At 45.9% G+C, this 19,773-nt stretch overlaps 1 protein-coding gene across 9 annotated transcripts in view; it reads right to left on the reverse strand.

Annotated features, from left to right (window-relative positions):
- Positions 1-19,773, reverse strand: part of fam13c (family with sequence similarity 13 member C) — a 170,329-nt gene that overhangs the window by 135,450 nt on the left and 15,106 nt on the right. For 2 of the 9 annotated variants that reach the window (XM_038821987.1, XM_038821988.1), the window contains exons 1-3: positions 17,316-17,710; positions 16,088-16,289; positions 3,587-3,696 (exon numbers count right to left, since the gene is read on the reverse strand). In XM_038821987.1, coding sequence (XP_038677915.1) covers positions 3,587-3,696; positions 16,088-16,289; positions 17,316-17,317 — 314 coding nt within the window. In that variant the 5' untranslated portion in view covers positions 17,318-17,710. Of the gene's footprint in view, positions 1-3,586; positions 3,697-16,087; positions 16,290-16,969; positions 17,277-17,315; positions 17,711-19,773 lie in introns of those variants that run through there. The other 7 variants (XM_038821986.1, XM_038821985.1, XM_038821989.1 and 4 more) reach the window with 7 other exon arrangements.

Consider the following 19,773-nt stretch of genomic DNA (forward strand, 5'->3'; position numbering starts at 1 on the left):
AAAATATGGGAAAAGACTTTGAGGAGGGTTAATTCATTCTCGTAATCCAGTTCAAGGTGGTCCATAGGGCTCATATGACTGTGGCCTGGTTGAGTAGGTTTTTTGAGGAAGTGGAGGATAGTTGCGGATGCTGTGGGGGAAGGCCGGCGAATCAGGTACATATCTTCTGGGCGTGTACGAAGTAGAGGGGATTCTGGTAGGGATTTGCGGAAGTAATTGGGCAGCACAGTAGCACAAATGGATAGCACTGTGGCTTCACAGCGCCAGGGTCCCAGGTTCGATTCCCCGCTGGGTCACTGTCTGTGTCTGCGTCGGTTTCCTCCAGTGCTCCAGTTTCCTCCCACAGACCAAAGACATGCAGGTTAGGTGGATTGGCCATGATAAATTGCCCTTAGTGACCAAAAAAAAAGGTTCGGAGGGGTTAGTGGGTTACGGGGAAAGGGTGGAAGTGAAGGCTTAAGTGAGTCGGTGCAGACTCGATGGGCCGAATGGCCTGCTTCCACACTGTATATTCTATGTCAGATGTCCTGGAAGGGAGGGTGACTCCGAGTGCGGAAATGGCAATATTTGGGGTATTGGAAGATCCGGGAGCCCAGCGGGGGGAGGGAGGTTGATGTCCTGGCCTTCTCCTCCCTGGTGGCCCGGAGACAGATTTTGCTGGGATGGAGGGAGTCAAAGCCTCCAAAGACAGGCGTATGGGTTAGCGACATGGCAGGGTTTCTCAGTCTGGAAAAATATAAGTTCGCCTTGAGAGGTTCAACCTAGGGGTTCGCCCGGAGGTGGCAGCCGTTCATCGACTTCTCTCTGCATCAAAAAACAGCCATCCAGCTAACAGAGCTAACTGACCCCTGAATATCCCATTTATACCGTCAACTCACAAAAAAAACCTGTCAATCTCGGCCTTGAAAATTCCAATTTTCCAAAAAGAGAATTTTATATTTTCAACACTGATGTGGAAAAGTGCTCCCGGATATCTCATAGAATGACCCAAGTCTGAATTGTAAAAAAGCTTCTTTTTGTTCTGGATTTGTCGACCAGATAAATAATCTTTCTGCGTCTACCCTATTGAATTCTTTTATCATTTAAATATGTCATTTAGATCGCTGCTAAACCTTCTGATTCGACCAGATTACATGCCAAGTTCATGCAATCTGTCCTCCTCATTTAACCCTTTAAGCTGCAGTATCATTCTGGTGGATCTGCATCGCACCTGCTTCAAGGTCACTATGTCCTTCTCAAGTTTTGGTGCCCGAAACGCAACGTTCCAGACAAACTATAAATATCCTGAGAAGTTACCATTGACCACAATCTGAACTGGAACAAGCATGAAAACGTTGTGGCTACAAGAGGAGGTCAATGGCTGGAAATTCTGCAGACAGTAACTCACCGCCTGGCTCTCCAAAACCTGTCCACCATCTACAAAGCACAAGTCAGGAGTATGATAGAATATTCTCCTTTTTCCTAGTAGTTCCAACAACTCTCAAGAAGCTCAACAACCACCAGGCCAAAGCAGCCCAATTCGAACCCCATCTACCACCTCAATCATTCACTCCTTCCATCACTGGCACACAGTAGCAGCAGTGTGTACCATCTACAAGGTGCACTGCAGGAACTCACCAAGGCACCATCAACAGCACTTTCCAAACCATGATCGGTGTCACCAAGAAGGACAAGAGCAACAGATCCATAGAAACACCACCACCTGGAAGTTCCCCTCCAAGCCATCATCATCCTGACATGGAAATATAATACCGTTCCTTCAGTGTTGCTGGGTCAAAATTGTGGAACTCCCTCCCTAACAGCACTGTGGGTGGTACATACACCACATGGACTGCAGCAGTTCAAGAAGGCAGTTCACCACTACCTTCTTAAGGGCAATTAGGAATGCTGGCCTGTCTAGCATACCCACATCCAGTGAAAGATTAAAGAACTAAATCAAAATTAGCAAGTGCAAGATGCCCCAAGTGAAAGCAAGTGGGATGCAAAAGTTTGGCTCTGGGACTTTCCAACTAGAATTTCCGGGATCTTGTCATCGCAATGCAGATACTTGCAAAGCATTAGAATCCTATGGAAGTGATGGGGAGATGTGCAGTTATGGCAAAAATGTCCAATGCCATCCTTCACACAACTATTAGAGAGTGTTTCTTCACACTGTAGAGCTTGCTGAGCAGAGCGGACATTTCAGGAACTTTTGTAAATGTTGTTCAGACCACAGCTGGCTCCTAGCACAACTCAGGAGCGATACAGCCTGCCTGCCGACTGCCTATCAGTCCCCTGTGATGATGCTTTTGAGCCTGGCTTCCATTGTTTCTCCTTTTCCATAAAGGTGGATCATTTCTGTCGGAAGGAAACTTTTTGCTGCATTGGCATGCAAACTGGCCCATAATCTGTGGTGTGAATGATATGTCCCGTGAGTCGCCAATCTCTGCAAATTGCTGGATGATTTGCACAACTCCACCATCAGCTTCACAAAAACATTATCGCGCCTTAACCCTGCCCCCATGAGTTTCAAAAAGTTGCTGCAATTGCACATTAATTGTCCATTAAACTTGGCAGTGAAAGTCAAGTCTTGCAATTAATAACACAAGGATCCTTTTAATGTAATTGTCAGTGAGTCAGTCAATCTAAAAAGGTAATCTATTCGAAGTTAGTTCTTCAGGTAGCTAAATTCATAAAACGTCACATTTAGCATTTACATGTTGCTTTTCCATTTTGCTTTTTTTTTAACACCCTTTCCTAATCCAAACTTTTTCCCCCCTTCTTTATATCTCTTTTGCTACCTGATAGGATTTGAAATCACCCTCCTTCTCAGCCTCTCCTCTGAACCTTTAAGTCCGATTGTTTATGAAGGAGATAAGCTGTTGGTTCCATTGTTCACTGGGGTGCCAGATATTTGGCTGCCCTCTGCATGCTGTGGTCGATCCAGCAAGTTTACAGTATGGAAAAAAATAGCATGGACCGAAGGGTGCAGGAAAAAGTCTAACAAACCCAATTCCCAGAAAACTTTGGCCCGCGATCAAATCAACTCGCAGTGCAAATGTGCACGATTGTTATTGATCTGAGAGTGAAACAGATTCCAGTATTTCAGAAACAGTCCAGAAAACATTATGGGGGAAGTTCTCCGGCCGTTGGGATTCTCTGTTCCCGCGGGTGGCTTTCCCGGCGGCGCGTAGTGGCTTCAATGGGAAATCCCATCGAGAAGTGGCGGGAAGTGAATGGCATGCCGCTGAGGATCACACAGCTGGGGTACCGGAGAATCCAACTCTATATATCACAGGGTATGTACTGACCAAGCACTGCAAATACTAGTGAATAAAATAAAATAAAATTGTTTTTAACAAATCACATAGATGCAAAATCTGCTGCGTCATTTCAAATATTAATTGGAAACTGAGTGGAAAGACAGGTTAGGTAGGTTAATACGGAATATTTAATAGCATTTATGTACTTACATAAAATAATACACCGCCCATAATGTTAGGAATATTTTATACACACCATAGTGCACATGTCACAAGGTTATGGGCAGCAAGAATTTATTTTTATGAGGAACTTGACCACTTCTCCACCAACCCCATTAACGTACCTATTGCAACGTTCTCCTCGCCTCAGTGCAGGGTCTTCAGAATGTTTGGTAATGGCTGTCTCGGTTTTCCCTCTGCTATCTGCTGGTGGAGGAGTCCCCCTCTCCATCGCCTGCACAAAGAAAGAGGAATAGTATTTTCACACCTGTCATATCAAGGTTCGGCTCATACACGCCGCAACTTCTAAATGCCGCTTTCGGACCCATCAAGGTGCAGAGCTGAGAAGGCGATGGCTGCCTTGCTCTGCTGATGCAACGTGGTACCATCTGGATCAAGGCCAAACTGTGCTCCCCCCCCCCCCCCCCCCCCAACCACTCCGGATCAGGAACAAACTGTGAAGCATCTAGCCTGTTCTGATTCTCTTTTTCAAACTTTACATTCTTCAGGGCACCAAAATTCTCTTTGTGGCGCGGTTAAAATAATGACTTCACCCAGTTTTCCTGTAGCTTCATGGTTGTGATTGTTGAGTACTGTGCAAAGACTCACTCCTCACACTGTACCTCGGTCTGGCTGGTTGATTAATAAAGTGCTTTTCTGCCGTGTCACGCAGCTGTCTGAACTGCCTTACACAGCGGGGGGAGCTGCTGCCAATAGTCAGCACCTTTCCAGGTTTGAGATTCCAATTCCAAAGCTGCAGGACACAACACCCCCTTTCCTCCACACACCTCAAATCCCCCAATTAACAAACAATCTCGCCACCCCAAATTCTGGCCTTGATCCAGATGGTACCACGTTGCATCAGCAGACAGCGGGAATAAGTACAATTCTCTCAGTCTGAATAAAATTTAGCTCGGCAGTGAACATTACAGCAATTCATAGCTGGGTGATTCAATAAAAATACCCACAATTAGGACTTCTGGTGGCGGCCATGGTGTGAGTGGTCGCACATTTGGTGCCGTTCTTTCCAGACCTTTTCACCAGTTAACAGGTGGATGTGAGGCAGAAAAAAGGTGCAGGAGAGTAGGGGGAAGAGATTGACCCTCTGGTGTCTGGAGCTGAGGGCCAGAAGCGGTCGAAAAAGAGGGAATCAGTCGGTTGGAGCTGGTGCGGCGCCTGTGACACACGTGGAGATGGCGGAAGGGCAGGGAGCAGCCCTGCCGGCTCAGTGGTCAACAGACAAGCTGGTGACTTCTTCAGCTGATTATGGGGGAGGGAGGGGACTTTAATACGGTCGTCCTGGATCCAAGACTGGACCGGTCGGGCTCAAGGTCGGAGATGGTGTCAAAGAACAAAGAACAAAGAAAAGTACAGCACAGGAACAGGCTCTTTGGCCCTCCAAGCCTACGCCAACCATGCTGCCCATCTGACCTAAAATCTTCTGCACTTCCGGGGTCCGTATCCCTCTATTCCCATCCTATTCATGTATTTGTCAAGATGCCCCTTAAACGTCACTATCATCCCTGCTTCCACCACCTCCTCCGGCAGCGGGTTCCAGGCACCCACTACCCTCTGTGTAAAAAACTTGCCTCGTACATCTCCTCTAAACCTTTCCCCATGCAGCTTAAACCTATGTCCCCTGGTAATTGACCCGTCTACCCTGTGAAAAAGCCTCTGACTATCCACTATGTCTTTGCACTTCATAATTTTGTAGACCTCTATCAGGTCGCCCCTCAACCTCCTTCATTCCAGTGAGAACAAACCAACTTTATTCAACCTCTCGCTGGCCGGCGGAGTCCCTTCGGCCCCGGCTGGCGTGGCACCAAAGGCCTTGCACGCCAGTCGGCAGGGTGCAAACCACTCCGGCGCCGGCCTAGCCCTTGAAGGTGCAGAGGATTCCGCACCTTTGGGGCGGGCCGACGCCGGAGTGGTTCACACCACTCCATCCCGCCGGGACCCCGCGCTCTGCCGGGTACGGGAGAATCCCGCCCCGGGTCCTCGGCGTCGTGAGGCAGCAATGCTAACCACTGCGCCACCATGCCACCCTGAGGGTAGAGAATCTTGCAGCCAGTGAACGATGGGCCAAGTCCTCCGTCCTCGCTAGCAGCACTGGCGGGGTGGACTCGCAACGGAGAATCCAGCCCATGTCTCATCATATACAGGGTCAAAGCTGTAGGTGGCGCTTCAATAGTTACAGAATGCCTGATGATGGATTTCAATGTTTTCTTAATGTATTCATTTTGAGTCTTAGATTTCTGAATGTATTTAACCGATACAGCAAATACTATGTGAGGCTGACTCGACTCCAAGCTGAGACGTTTAACTACTAAACTACAAGCAAAATACTGTAGATGCCAGGCGTCTGAAATTTTTAAAAAATCAGGAAAGGCTGGAGAAACTCAACAGGTCTGACAGCGTCTGTGGAGAAAGAAACAGAGTTAATATTTTGAGTCCATATGGTTCTTCTTCAGAGCGATATGGTTGAAAAAAGGAGGGGGAGGCAGAACGAAAGGGAAGGCCCTGCACTGGCACGCCTGACTGGGCACGATAGTGCCCAGGTAGAGACAGGGGGCAGTACTCAGGTAGTGCCCAGACAGTACCCGGGTATAAAATGAAGCTGAGGTATATAAACTGATGATACAAGTGACTGGTGGAGGAGATGCCAGAGGCTTAATGTGTTACTCGTATTCCTGTGTGCCACATGGTTACGAGGACTCATTTACATATATTCCAAAGCCGCCATTGCTTTCCCCGCCCGCCATCGGCTATTGTCGATTTCTGGGAAAGTCTCACCCAAAATGTATCTACACATCAGAATTCACTTATTTCCTTCAGACAATTGCTGGCACAAACAGTGAGTGACGGTTACTCTCTCGATGCAAATACAAGGCCCCAATTTTAACTCTGCCCAATTGTCGAGGACAGGGTGAGGCCACTTACTGTGTTCTTACAAGTGGAAATACCTGGTCTTAAACTATTCCTTCACCTCACACCTGAAACAGGAGAATAATGAAGAATCATCAGTTTTAATGATTCAGGTGCTTTTGTAAGGAAGCAAACTTTTTCCCCCATATGCACACAAGAAACTTCACTGAAAAAAAAGGAAAGCTCTGTTTGGAGGTCAAATTCACGGCAACTCAATCCAGCCAAATGCTCCAACTACCAATCATTCAGTTAAGTCTACATAATGCAAACCAGTTAGTTTCATGATCCCATGACTTAAAAGAGCAGCTGGGCAAATCTGGGAACTGCTCTCTCTGTCTTGCTACTTATTTTAGGTGACCTTTGCACCAAACTTGGAATTACAGTATACATAAATAAAATGCTCGGAAGAAAATTCCCTCGTGTGTTGACCTCAGGGTTTTGTGTACTCTTTGAGCTTTCGTCACGGGTTGAACAATGAGCTGCACCCACAATAGCTTGCATTTATATAGCATCTTTGATGTTTTAAAACACCCCAAAGTGCTTCACAAGAGCACTAACAAACAAAATTGATGAGGAGCCACTCCAAGGATAGGGGAAGTTGGTCGGAAGATAGGTTTTAAGGAGTCTCTAAGAAGAGGGGGGGGGGGGAGAGGTGGGGGGAGAGTCTTCGGAAGGAAATTTCAGAACCAGTGGCCTAGGCAGCTGTATTCAGAGCCAACGAAACTGGAGCAAAAGGGATGCACATGATGCTAGAATTAGAGGAATGCTATGTTCTTGGAGGGTTGTGTGGCTCAAGGCGGTTACAGGGGTAGGAAGGGGGTGAGGCTGTGGAGCGATTTGAAAACAAGGATGGGAATTTTGAAAGCGAGTTGCTGCAAATGTAGGTTAGCCAGCACTGAGAGGCCGAGGGGAGGAATTACTGGTGAGAGCCAAAAGGGTTGGGGGAATTAAAAGGTTTAGGAAAGGTGACAATTTTGCTAATAATCTACCTGCCTGAGCCCTTCACTTCCCAGCCCAGCCATAGGCCATTTCAATAAGACATTGCTCGTGGGTTCGGCAATGAGGTCAACTGCCCTCATACCAGCACTCTGCTGGAGATTGAGGTAGGTGGGCCATGACAGAATCATGAGCTTATCACCAAAAACTGCATGTGGAGCCTACTACTTATTGCACCAAGTCTAAGATCGTCTACGATCAATAGGTTTGTGCTATTCGGGTAGAAAGAATGGGTAGATGAAGCTGAGTTATATCAGTGTCTGGCGGAGCAGATGCCGAAGGCTTAATGCCAACCCTCTTCCTGTGCGCCACATGGTTCTGAGGACCCATTTACACATATTCCAATCATACTCATTGGGGTTAATGAGTATGGCGCTGTGAACTGAAAGCAAACTTGTTCAGCACTCAATACTTTAGAACTGGGTTATTACCATGGAGACCAGAGCAAGCTGACGTGTTACAGGGACTTGGAATAATTAAACAGAAGTAATTCTCAGCATCTAGTTCCATCCTTGAGACACGAGCACAAACTCTAGGCTGAGACTGCACTGCAGGGTGAGGGAGTGCTACCCTTTAGTATGTTAATCTAAGGCCCTGTCTGTCCTCTCAAGCGCACATAAAAGATCCTCGGGCACTATTTAAACAGAAGCAATGCCCCAGACAATATTTACTCCTCAACTAATCGCATTTATAAACAGGTTATCTGTTGTCATCTCAGTGTTGTTTCAACATAGAACATACAGTGCAGAAGGAGGCCACTCGGCCCATCGAGTCTGCACCGACCCACTTTAAGTCCTCACTTTCACCCTATCCCCGTAACCCAATAACCCCGCCCAACCTTTTTGGATACTAAGGGCAATTTAGCATGTCCAATCCACCTAATCTGCATGTCTTTGGACTGTGGGAGAAAACCGGAGCACCCGGAGGAAACCCATGCAGACACGGAGAGAACGCGCAGACTGCACACACATTGACCCAGCGGGGAATCAAACCTGGGACTCTGGCGCTGTGAAGCCACAGGGCTAATCACTGTGCTACCACGATTTCCCTGCCCCCTGCGTGGGTTCCCGGTGGCAGAGGGTGTGAACAACGGGAAAACTCATTGACAGCGGCGGGACTGGGAGGTGGGGGGAGGAGGGCACGGAATATCCTGCTCACTATATACTCCTATCTAAATCCTTTGGAGATCACTGAATGCTTGCTTTTATTACACTCTTGTACATGAAGTTGTTTCATCTACAGCGTAGAGCCATTAATGAATTCTCTTTTACTTTGAAACTTATTGAGCAATCCCCCACGTGACTTGCTTGGAGGTCAAACATGGTGATAAGACGTTCAGATGAATCCTATCATTGGTTCAACAAGTATAAAGAAGAAACAATTATATTTTGTTTAAGGTCAGATCCACAACTAACCAAGTAAATGTTCAACAAAGGTCTTTCCAATAAACCATCATCCTACATTCAATCTGCCATTCAAAGGTTAAACTAGGACATGTAATAGTAGACACAATTCATTTGGAAAGTCCTTGGGCGGGATTCTCCGACCACCCACCGAGGCGGGGAATCGCCGGGGGGGGGGGGGGGGGGGGGCGGCGTGAATCCCGCCCCGCCGCTCCGACGCTGGCTGCTGACTTCTCCGGCGCCGTTTTTTTGGCAGGGGCGGGGATCACGTCGCGCCGATCGGGGGCCGTTGGCAGTGCCCCCCCCCCCCCCCCCCCCCCCCGGCAAATCTCCAGGCCCCGATGGGCCGAGCAGCTGCCCGTTTTTGGCCGGTCCAGCCAGCGTGAAATACACAGGGTCCATACCGGCGGGACCTGGCTCTGACGGTGGCCTGCGGAGTCCTCAGGGGGGCGCGGGGGGATCCGGCCTCCGGGGGGGGGGGGGGGGGGGGCTCCCGCGGTGGCCTGGCCCGCAATCGGGGCCCACTGATCTGCCGGCGGGCCTGTGCCGTGGGGGCACTCTTTCCTCCGCGCCGGCCATGGCAGAGGTTTACAGAGGCCGGCGTAGAGACAAAACCCCCTGTGCATGCGCAGGGATCATGCCAGAGGTTCTGCGCATGCGCCAGAACACGCTGGCACTCCTGTGCATGCGCCAACTCGCGCCAGCCGGCGGAGGCCCTTCGCCACCGGTTGGAGCAGCACCAACCACTCCAGCGCCGGATTCCGCAACTCCCGGTCGGCCCGACGCCAGAGTGGTTCACGCCACTCTTTGGCACCGGTACGGCACGCCTGCCGGTTGGGGGAGAATCCCAGTCCTTTTCTTTACTTAGTGAGAAATAGCTGGTATTTATATGGTGGCTTCCTTGACTGCTGGACGTTCCATGGCGGTGAAGTTTCATCATCATTGTAATGTAGAGAAACAAGGGCAGCCAATATTTACAGAATGAGCACCCAGAAATGGCAATGAGATCACTGAACAATTAACATTGTTCACTGGGATTGGCTGAGGGATAATTGCTGCTCCAGGCAGGAGAAGACCTCCACTGTCCTTCTTTGAAATCATAGAATCATAGAATTTACAGTGCGGAAGGAGGCCATTCAGCCCATCGAGTTTGCACCAGCCCTTGGAAAGAGCATCCTACTTAAGCACCACGCCTTCACCCTATCCTCTTTATCCCAGTAACCCCAGCTAACCTTTTTTTTTGGACACTAAGGGCAATTTATCATGGCCAACCCACCTAACCTGCACATCTGTGGGAGGAAACCGGAGCACCCGGAAGAAATCCACGCAGACACGGGGAGAACGTGCAGACTCCGCACAGACAGTGGCCCAAGCCGGGAATCGAACCTGGGACCCTGGAGCTGTGAAGCAACTGTGCTAACCACTGTGCTACCGTGCTGCCCTAAATAGTGCTGGGGATTTGTAAATGCGTTGGGAGCAGTTCAGGGAAGGTTTACCAGGCCTGGGATGGGCAGGTTGTCTTATGAGGTAAGGTTGGACAGGTTTGGCTTGTATCCACTGGAGTTTAGAAGAGTAAAAGATGACTTGATTTAAAGATATAAGGCCTGAGAGACCTTGATTGGTTTGGATTGGATTTGTTTATTGTCATGTGTACCGAGGTACAGTGAAAAGTATTTTTCTGCGAGCAGCTCAACAGATCATTAAGTACATGGGAAGAAAAGGGAATAAAAGAAAATACATAATAGGGCAACACAAGGTATACAATGTAACTACATAAGCACTGGCATCGGATGAAGCATACAGGGTTTAGTGTTAATGAGGTCAGTCCGTAAGAGGGTCATTTAGGAGTCTGGTGACAGTGGAGAAGAAGCTGTTTTTGAGTCTGTTTGTGCGTGTTCTCAGACTTCTGTATCTCCTGCCCAATGGAAGAAGTTGGAAGAGTGAGTAAGCCGGGTGGGAGGTGTCTTTGATTATGCTGCCCGCTTTCCCCAGGCAGCGGGAGGTGTAGATGGAGTCAATGGATGGGAGGCAGGTTCGTGTGATGGACTGGGTTGTGTTCACGAATCTCTGAAGTTTCTTGCGGTCCTGGGTCAAGCAGTTGCCATACCAGGCTGTGATGCAGCCCGATAGGATGCTTTCTATGGTGCATCTGTAAAAGTTGGTAAGAGTTACTGTGGACATGCCGAATTTCCTTAGTTTCCTGAGGAAGTATAGGCGCTGTTGTGCTTTCTTGACAGGGTGGATTTGGAAAAGATGTTTCATCTTGTCGGAGAATCTAGTACTTGGGGTCACTGTTTAAAAATAAGGGGTTCCTCATTTGAGACAACGAGAAGGAGAACGTTTTTCTCTCGCAGTGTCACGAGTCTTTAAAAAAGATGGTGGAAGCAGAGTCTTTGAATATTTTTAAGGCAGAGCTAGATAGATTCTTTATAGGCAAAGGGGATGAAAGGTTATCAGGGGTAGACAGGAATGTGGAGTTGGGGTTACAATCAGGACAGCCACAATCTTGTTGAATGGTAGAAGCAGGTTCGAGAGGCCGAGTGGCCTATGCTTCCTCGCAGTTTGTATGTTCATATGTCTATATCTTTTACATCCACCCAAGAGGGTATACACCAGACCCCAGTTTAACATCTCATCTGAAAGATGGGCCTCTTTTTAAAGTTGCATCCTGGTGCTGCTCCAGCCAGAACAAAACTAAATTTAACACAACACACACAAACTCCCATCTTCAAGGATTGTCTTAAATATACAGTCATTGTGGCAGAATGACAGAGTTTACAAACACAGAAGTGGTTCATTCAGCCCAGTGTCTCTGCTAGTGCTAATTTTTCAGTTAGATCTCTCTACTGTATCCCATTTCCCATATTTTATTAAATATGTTTATTTTTTAAGTACATATCCATCTTCTCCTCAATAATGGCTCAATAATGACACGCAGTAAAGCAATTCTATGTTCTAATAATGCTATGTGTGAAAACTGACTTGCCTCTTCACTCTGGTGATAACCCTCACACTGATACTCGTTTGGCAGTAGTGATGTTTTAGAATCATAGACTTTACAGTGCAGTAGGAGGCCATTTGGCCTATTTAATCTGCACCAGCCCTTGGAAAGAGCACCCTACACAAGCCCACACCGCCATCCTAGCCCCGTAACCCAGCAACCTCACTCCACCTTTTTTTTTTGGAAACGAAGGGCAAGTAACATGGCCAATCCACCTAACCTGCACATCTTTGGACTGTGGGAGGAAACCGGAACACCCGAAGAAAACTCCCGCAGACATGGGGGAGAACATGCAGGCTCCGCACAGACAGTGACCCAATGCGGGAATTGAACCTGGGACCCTGGAGCTGTGAAGCAACTGTGCGAACCAATGTGCTACCGTGCTGCAGAAAAAAAAGAGGCATTCTGTCAAAGCTTTTCATCTTATACTCATCAGTCCAGATTTGCCCTGATGAGTGCAAAGCAAAAAGCTTCAACAACAAGTCTCTGATTCAGTTATACTGGTCTGCTAACCGGTGATAATGCTTCATTTTTTACCCTTTCTAAACCTTCCATAATTTTGGAATTCTCCAGAGGAACTTCCTTCACCCTCTCCAATCCAGAGAAAACCCAGTATACATTTGTCTTTCATTTCATTTTCTACCTACATCACCACAGCTTTCAAAGGTGGAAAGATATGCACCCATAGATCTCTCTGTGCCTCCATTTAATAGAAAAATGATCATGGGAAGTAGCAATTGAAGACAGAAAATTGAATTAATGGTCTGTATTCACGATCCTGAAGAGAATTCAATGCTGCAGTGTACAGAAAAGGATTTATAGATGAGAGTATTGATCTGCAGCGGTCTTGATTTGTTGCCATGACCTTTATTGGAGTTGAGTGCTTATTAATATGTGGTATGTGGTGAAAAAAAATATATTATATAAAAATACATACAATCCTGACAGGACTTGATAGGGTGGATATTGGGTGGATGTTTCCACTTGTGGAGGAGTCTAGAACAAGGGGACATGATTTACGAATAAGGAGTCTCCCCTTTCAATGGAAATGAAGAGATTTCTTCCTCTCAGAGGGTCACTGACATGAGGAATTCTCATTCCTAGAAAGCAGTGGAGGCTGGGTCACGGAATTTATTTCAGGCTGAGTTGGACAATTTTTGGAAAGAAAAGGCATAAGTGGAATTGAGACCACGACCAGATCAGCCACGATCCTACTGAATGGCAGAACAGGCTCAAAAGGGTTAGTGGCCGACTGCTGCTCCTGTCCTGGGGTCCTTATGACCCCTTTTCTTCAAACTGTGTCACCTAGCTTTCCAAACGTTTTCTCACGAGGGTCAACATCCTCTGAGCATCCACCCTGTCGAGCCCCACGCAATCTTAAATGTTTCTATAACAGGGGTGGGCAAACCATTCCGTGCGAGGGCCACATTCAGAAATTCACAATTTTAAAGGGCCGCATAGTGTATTAAGTAAAATAATTAATATTTAAAATAGCCAAAACATAAGGTCTTTAAAGAAAAAAAAGCACATTTATTTGAAAAACAAAGTAACTCAGTAAGTAACAGAACAATGTCAATGAGAATGATGCATCTGACTGCAGTCATTTACCAGTTTGTTGAAATCAGGTGTCAAGTTGCTTGTGCTGATCCTTAACACTGACAGAAGCACAGCCTAGCCGAGTCAACGATAAAAACGCGCGTAGTGGGGTGGATGAGTGGGGCTGCCTTATTGGTCGGTTTAGTTGGGTGTGCGACCAATAGGAGTCCAGGTTACAAACAATAATAAGGCTTATTGTTTGTAACCTGGACTCCTATTGGTCGCACACCCAACTAAACCGACCAATGAGACAGCCCCACTCATCCACCCCACTACGCGCGTTTTTATGCGGCCCGCCAATGAGGTGCCCGGAATCATAACCGGCATTTTTGAAAAGCCGCCGGGGAAAAGCTGCTGAAGTAAATGCGCTTATTCAATAAGCGCATTTACTTCAGCGGCTTTTCCCCAGCGGCTTTTCAAAAATGCCGGTTATGATTCCGGGCACCTCATTGGCGGGCCGCATAAAAACCTTTGTCGGGCCGCATGCGGCCCGCGGGCCATAGTTTGCCCACCCCTGTTCTATAAGATCACGTCTCATTCTTCTAAATTCCACTGAGTATAAGCACAACTTGCTCATCCTTTCCTCGTAAGGCAACCTACTCAACCTTCACTGAGCTGCTTCCAATGTACATTTATCTCTCCTTAGGAAAGGAGGCCAAAACTGCACACAGGTGTGGTCTCACCAATGCCCTGTGTAAGACCTCCCTACTTTTATACTCCATTCCCCTGCAATAAACGTTCCATTTGCCTAATTACTTGCTGTACATTCATGGTAACTTTTTGTGATTGATGTACAAGGACACCAAGATTCCTCTGTGCCTCAGCATTCTGCAGTCTCCGTCTACTTTTGTACTTTTCAGCACATTGCTGGATTTTTGTTTCATTTGCTCTTGAAATTGAAATTGAAATTGAAAATCGCTTATTGTCATGAGTAGGCTTCAATGAAGTTACTGTGAAAAGCCCCTAGTCGCCACATTCCGGCGCCTGTCCGGGGAGGCTGGTACGGGAATCGAACCGTGCTGCTGGCCTGCCTTGGTCTGCTTTAAAAGCCAGCGATTTAGCCCAGTGAGCTAAACCAGCCAGCAGGGCCAGCATTTATTGCCCATCCCTAAATGCCCTCAAACTGGGGAGCAGCTAAGAGTCAACCGCATCACAGTGTGGGTCTGGGGTTGCATATAGGCCAGACCGGGTAAGGACAGCAGATTTCCTTCCCTGAAGGACATTAGTGAAACAGATGGGTTTTTACGACAATCGGTAAGGGTTTCATGGTCATCATTAGACTTTTAGTTCCAGACTTTTTGTCCTTAATTCCATTTTCACCATCTGCCATGTTGGGATTTGAAACCGGAACCCCAGAGCTGGATTACTAGTCCAGTGACAATACCACTCCGCCACTTCATCCCCAGGCAGGGAAGCCTGGGCAACTTAACCTGCCACGAAAAAAGGCTCAATAACCTCAGTCTCTGATGTCCACTATACATCCTCAGCACCACATAGAAAGAGAAAGTCAGCAAAGAAGCAATATTTTCCATTAGAGTATGTTAACATTAAACCAACAAAGACTCTGCTGGCTGGTGCACATGCACAGTATGGAAGATGGCTGCATTCTCGAGGATATGCTCTCTGGTGAGGTAGCCCATATCAAGATAGACCAGCAGGGCAGCCAAAGCTCCGGAATAAGGATATGGTCCAAAGAGACACAAAAGCCCTTAACATCAATCCCATCAAGTGGATGACTCCAGATGCAAATGGCAGCACCAGCAGGAGTTCATCCACATGACAACATGTGGTTTCAGAAGCTCCAAAGCTGATGCCAGCCCTGCAAATAAGGTATCAGCAGAGATCCTTCCACACTACCGGCAAGGGACAACTTCCTGTGGGGCTTTTGTGGCCGATTTTGTCTTTCCGAAGTTTGTTCAGACATGGAAAGAAGTGCAGCAGTTGACGTTATCTGACCTCACCAAACTGCTGCATTTCCATCATCACTGGCAGATGGAAGGATGTCAATCCACAACTTCAGGACTTCCCACAACACCTCACAACCAATGAAGTACATCTGTTTAAATGCCATTACTGTTTTAATGTAAGAGACATTAGTGCAAGCATTGTGGTTTTTCTTCTCGACTAAATCATTTCACATTTCCAAACCATAGTTAATTACAGAATTTGAGTATTGTCGGAAAAAGGGATGTGCTGTTGAAGCTTTTCAGCAAGCACTCATCCGAAATGCCAAATTTCAAAGGAGAAACAATCTATACTGCATGAGAAAATGGAGCTGTGGTTGGTTGGCACATTGGCTATGATTGGTCACGGCATTGCCGTGAAGAATGCACCATGGAACTATTGTCCTCCATGCTTTTGTTTAATTCAAAAAAGATACAATGTCTGGACATGTTCCTTTTTCCTGCAGAGGACAAGTCAGCTTCAAGCAAGTATTATGAGTCCAACTAATAATCTTAAATTACTCTTGCTATAAGTTATATATATTCATGGGAGGAGGGGGCGACATTATTTCCCCGGTACATTCCCCATGGAAAAGCCTCGACTAATCAGAGTTGACTTGCCAACCAATCAGCAGTGCACATTGTCCCCACTTTGAAATTTGCCATTCTTGCATCTGTCCTGATGAGTGCAAGATAAAAAGCTTCGATAGCATGTCTCATTTAATTGACATCTGAAAATAAATCTGTCCTGGTAACACTCACATCCTGATGTTGCACTGCTCGTGTCCCTAAGCTGGGCTTCGGCCTCTTTGCGTTTTGATTATCTCCACCTTGCTGTTCTGTTCTACTGAGTACTTTCTTTTCAGCGTGTTGTAAAGTGTGCTGTAAAGCACCTCGCACTGACGGACGGTGATCTTCCGAGGTACCGCCACACTGTGGGAAATTCTCTGTGTTTGTCTTATCCCTGACACACAAATAGAAGAACATCCCGGTGAGCAAAATAAAAGATCACACCAGAAAGGCAAGGTTATTTTTCAGGACTCAGATGCATTTTGCATAGGGATTGTAAAAATCGACAGTGCTACACAGAGTTTGCATCCAGAGCTATGCAGCCTTGGAGGCGATTCGGGGCACATTGAAATATACATGTTACTTTTTTTTAAATCCTGTCCTGTTCCCTCCAGTAGACCCCACTGTTCAGAATTCCACCCCTACAAGCGACATTCATACTCCCTTTTCCTTGTTTCGAATGGTTTTTAAGAGGTGAATAATGATACATACTGTGCTGATGTTAAATGTAAGGGTGTCCCAAAGCCCAGACGCGTAACTCGGAACCACGGTTTGTGGTGTTGTATTTTTTCTGGTCTAATGTAAGGAACCATGGAGAACTCAGTGAGGATCAGTCCAGTGAACAATTAATAAAGAATATTTATCAACTTAAAAGAAAGACAAATACACACACAACAAGAAGGACTATAGCTATGACACTTAAGTAGAATGATGACTATACACACAAAATTTTACATCAAACTATCCCTTGGTCCCCAAATACCTATATTTATTTACCTGAACTCTGAAACGCCCCTTTCCCAAACAACATACAATTTTAAGTAATTTTCTGTGCTAAATTCAACAAGTAATTACCACAATCAGGTTAAGGTGGCCACGTCTGGAAAATAGTCTTCTGGTCCAGCGATGGGGGAAAAATAGTGGTTTTGTTCACGAGACATTGGGCATGTTTTAACTAAAAAAATCCAGTGTCCATTCTGGTCGGGATTTGCAGGGTTGTTCCCGTTGCCATCTAACAGCACTTTGTTTTTTTTTCAAGCCCCGGTGGGAAGCACACTGCCGAGGCCGCACTCAGTCACATTTCCTACACTGAGGAGCTCCGGTGAGTGGTTCGGGTCTGGAATGCACTGCCTGGGAGTGTGATGGAACCAGTGCTAAACCCGCGCCGGTTTGAAATTTCCAACAGTAAACTTAATCTTACATTTTTTTGAGGCTGTGGTCATCGTCCTGTCAGTTCTGCTGTTGTCAACCTTTCCCTTGTCGACAGAGATGTAAGAAAGAGACTTGATCCTGGATCTGCCTCTTTCAGAGACTATTGTTGATGATGTTTAGCAGAGGTGCTGAAAGTTCCTTGGGCGCACAAACAAGCTGGCCTTCAAACCTTCACCGATAACAAAGTAAAAGAATTTCATTATCATTTCTCCAAAGTACGAGTTGTAACATGAGAGTTGTATTTTCCTTCAGAAACAGACTGTGGTAGATGCTCAAGAGGAATTCTTTCTTGGGAGTAGAAAGACAGACTCTCCTAGATTATACTGGCCCAGTACCAAACAACAAAGACACCAGTGACCTCTATACACAATCATCAGACACAACTACCCATCTCAGTCCCAAATTATTTTCAGACTGCAAGCTGATTCGCTAGGCCAAGCTGATGACAAGCTATTGATGGAGCTATGTCATACTGGACTGACCCATTATCTGTAGGGGGGAAACTGTTGTTGTCAGTATTATTGTGGTTAATAAAACTTCATGGTGGAACACAATTCTGAAGTTAAATAAGATAAATCATTAAATTGTAACTGATTCAAAAGGTGCATCTCAGTTGTTCCCTGCACTTTGGGGATAGACCGAAGATGAACATGTTTTCCTTCCCCAGCAATTCTTCTCAGATTGAACCAAACCCACTAGAAGTGTAAATATAGGCTGAGTCCCTCCTCAGTATGTACAGTAGCAGCATCAGCTGGTTTGCTGCAAATGCACTAAAACAATTCCAGCATCCTGCTCTTCCAATATAACACCAATAAACAGGGCGAGTCTAATTCACTTGACCATTGGCCTCTTCTGTCTGTCGTTTCACTACTTTTGGACTGGGAATCATTATTGCGTTAACTAAACTTCCTGCTACACTAATGTAAGAGCTGCAATATGGCAAGGTTTTTGTTTAATTGGGGTGATCGTGATACACTAATATTTTAGTCTTGTAGAATATAAAATAGCTATTTTCCACGTGGATATGTTTTGGAGAAAAATGTATACTGAGTCTAAATCCTAGTCATGAAGATTTACTGACATTTCTCCAAAGTTGCAATAAGTAATAAAAGCTTGATTGCTTTTCATTAACCAAAGTCAAGGGAGAGAGAAGGCTTTAACACTGGTCGTTAGCTCTGCTGAGTTTAGAGTAGACCCTTCTAATCCTGCTTAAGAATGGTGAAAGAACAAGCAGCTTAAACCCCGATGGTTGCAGAATGTTAGAAAGGAAACAGGTCTGGGAGCGGCCCAGCCAGAGCTATCACACGTCCTTAATCTGAAAGGATCAGGTCTTTAGACTGAAGCGAACAATGCTAAAGGGTCCACTGGCTGGGATTCAGCCACAAGGCTGTCGCAAGCCAAAGATTTGGTTTTAGGCCGTAACCAGTGAAAGCAAAGCTGAACTTCTTCAGAACACATGTGGCAATCCAGCCTTCCTAGTGTTTTTCAGGAGCCTGCCATTTTCCATCCATTCAAATTAACCATTGAAACATCAGGTGCTACATACACAATCTCCAGCAACCTAGCAAGCCCATATCACAACTGGGAATGCCATATTGTGGAATTAGAAGGATAGATAATTAGTTTATTGAAAAATCAACATGGCGGCACGTGCCACTTTGTGACGATGATACAAATAAAACAAACAATGATTCATAACATAATTACAGACAATCATTGATATATGAATAAAGTGAATAAAAGGATTAATGATCATTTCAGCACACAAATAATGACAATATGTTACAAAGTTCAGCTCTCAATTTACAGAATAGAAATGAATTGTCTATTACACTCTGCATTTCATGTTAAAGTCCTTTGATCATATGTCATCATATTGAGTTAATTGAATTCTCAATTATTAACAAATAGTTTATGAGTACTATAGGGGAGAGGGTTGTAATCCATTTTTTCCTCTATCTTTTTGTGGAATTGTATCTTTTTCTCCTTAATTCCACTGCATATTTGCTTTTGTATGGTTGTGGCAAGCGATGGTGGCAATGGGAGGTAGGATTTGCAAGGTTCCTCAGCATGTGCTGCAGTTTTATGTACATATATCGATTTCAGCAAAGCTCCATTGCACCCGAGCAGAGACTCTCAGTTTACGTTTCCTCCTTCACAATACCATTATGGTCAAAAGAGCTTTTCCGTACAGCATAGTGTTTGATTTCATGACGCATGGCCAGAGCATAATGAGGCTCAGTCACAGATTTTGAGACTCATTGAGAAATAGGCTGTTCCTATTTCACAAAAAATATAACTTTCTTGAAAAGTGAACATTTGTCAGGTAGACATGGGCAAAAAGCTCCATTTCAGTGTATCGTTGATCCCCCACTGTGAACAAATAAACTCCCAACATTTCAACCTATAAAGCTACAATGTCATTTTTCTTTATCTGCCCCATTCTT

Source organism: Scyliorhinus canicula, chromosome 16 (genome assembly GCF_902713615.1).
Source record: "Scyliorhinus canicula chromosome 16, sScyCan1.1, whole genome shotgun sequence".
In the NCBI taxonomy this organism is placed as follows: domain Eukaryota; kingdom Metazoa; phylum Chordata; class Chondrichthyes; order Carcharhiniformes; family Scyliorhinidae; genus Scyliorhinus; species Scyliorhinus canicula.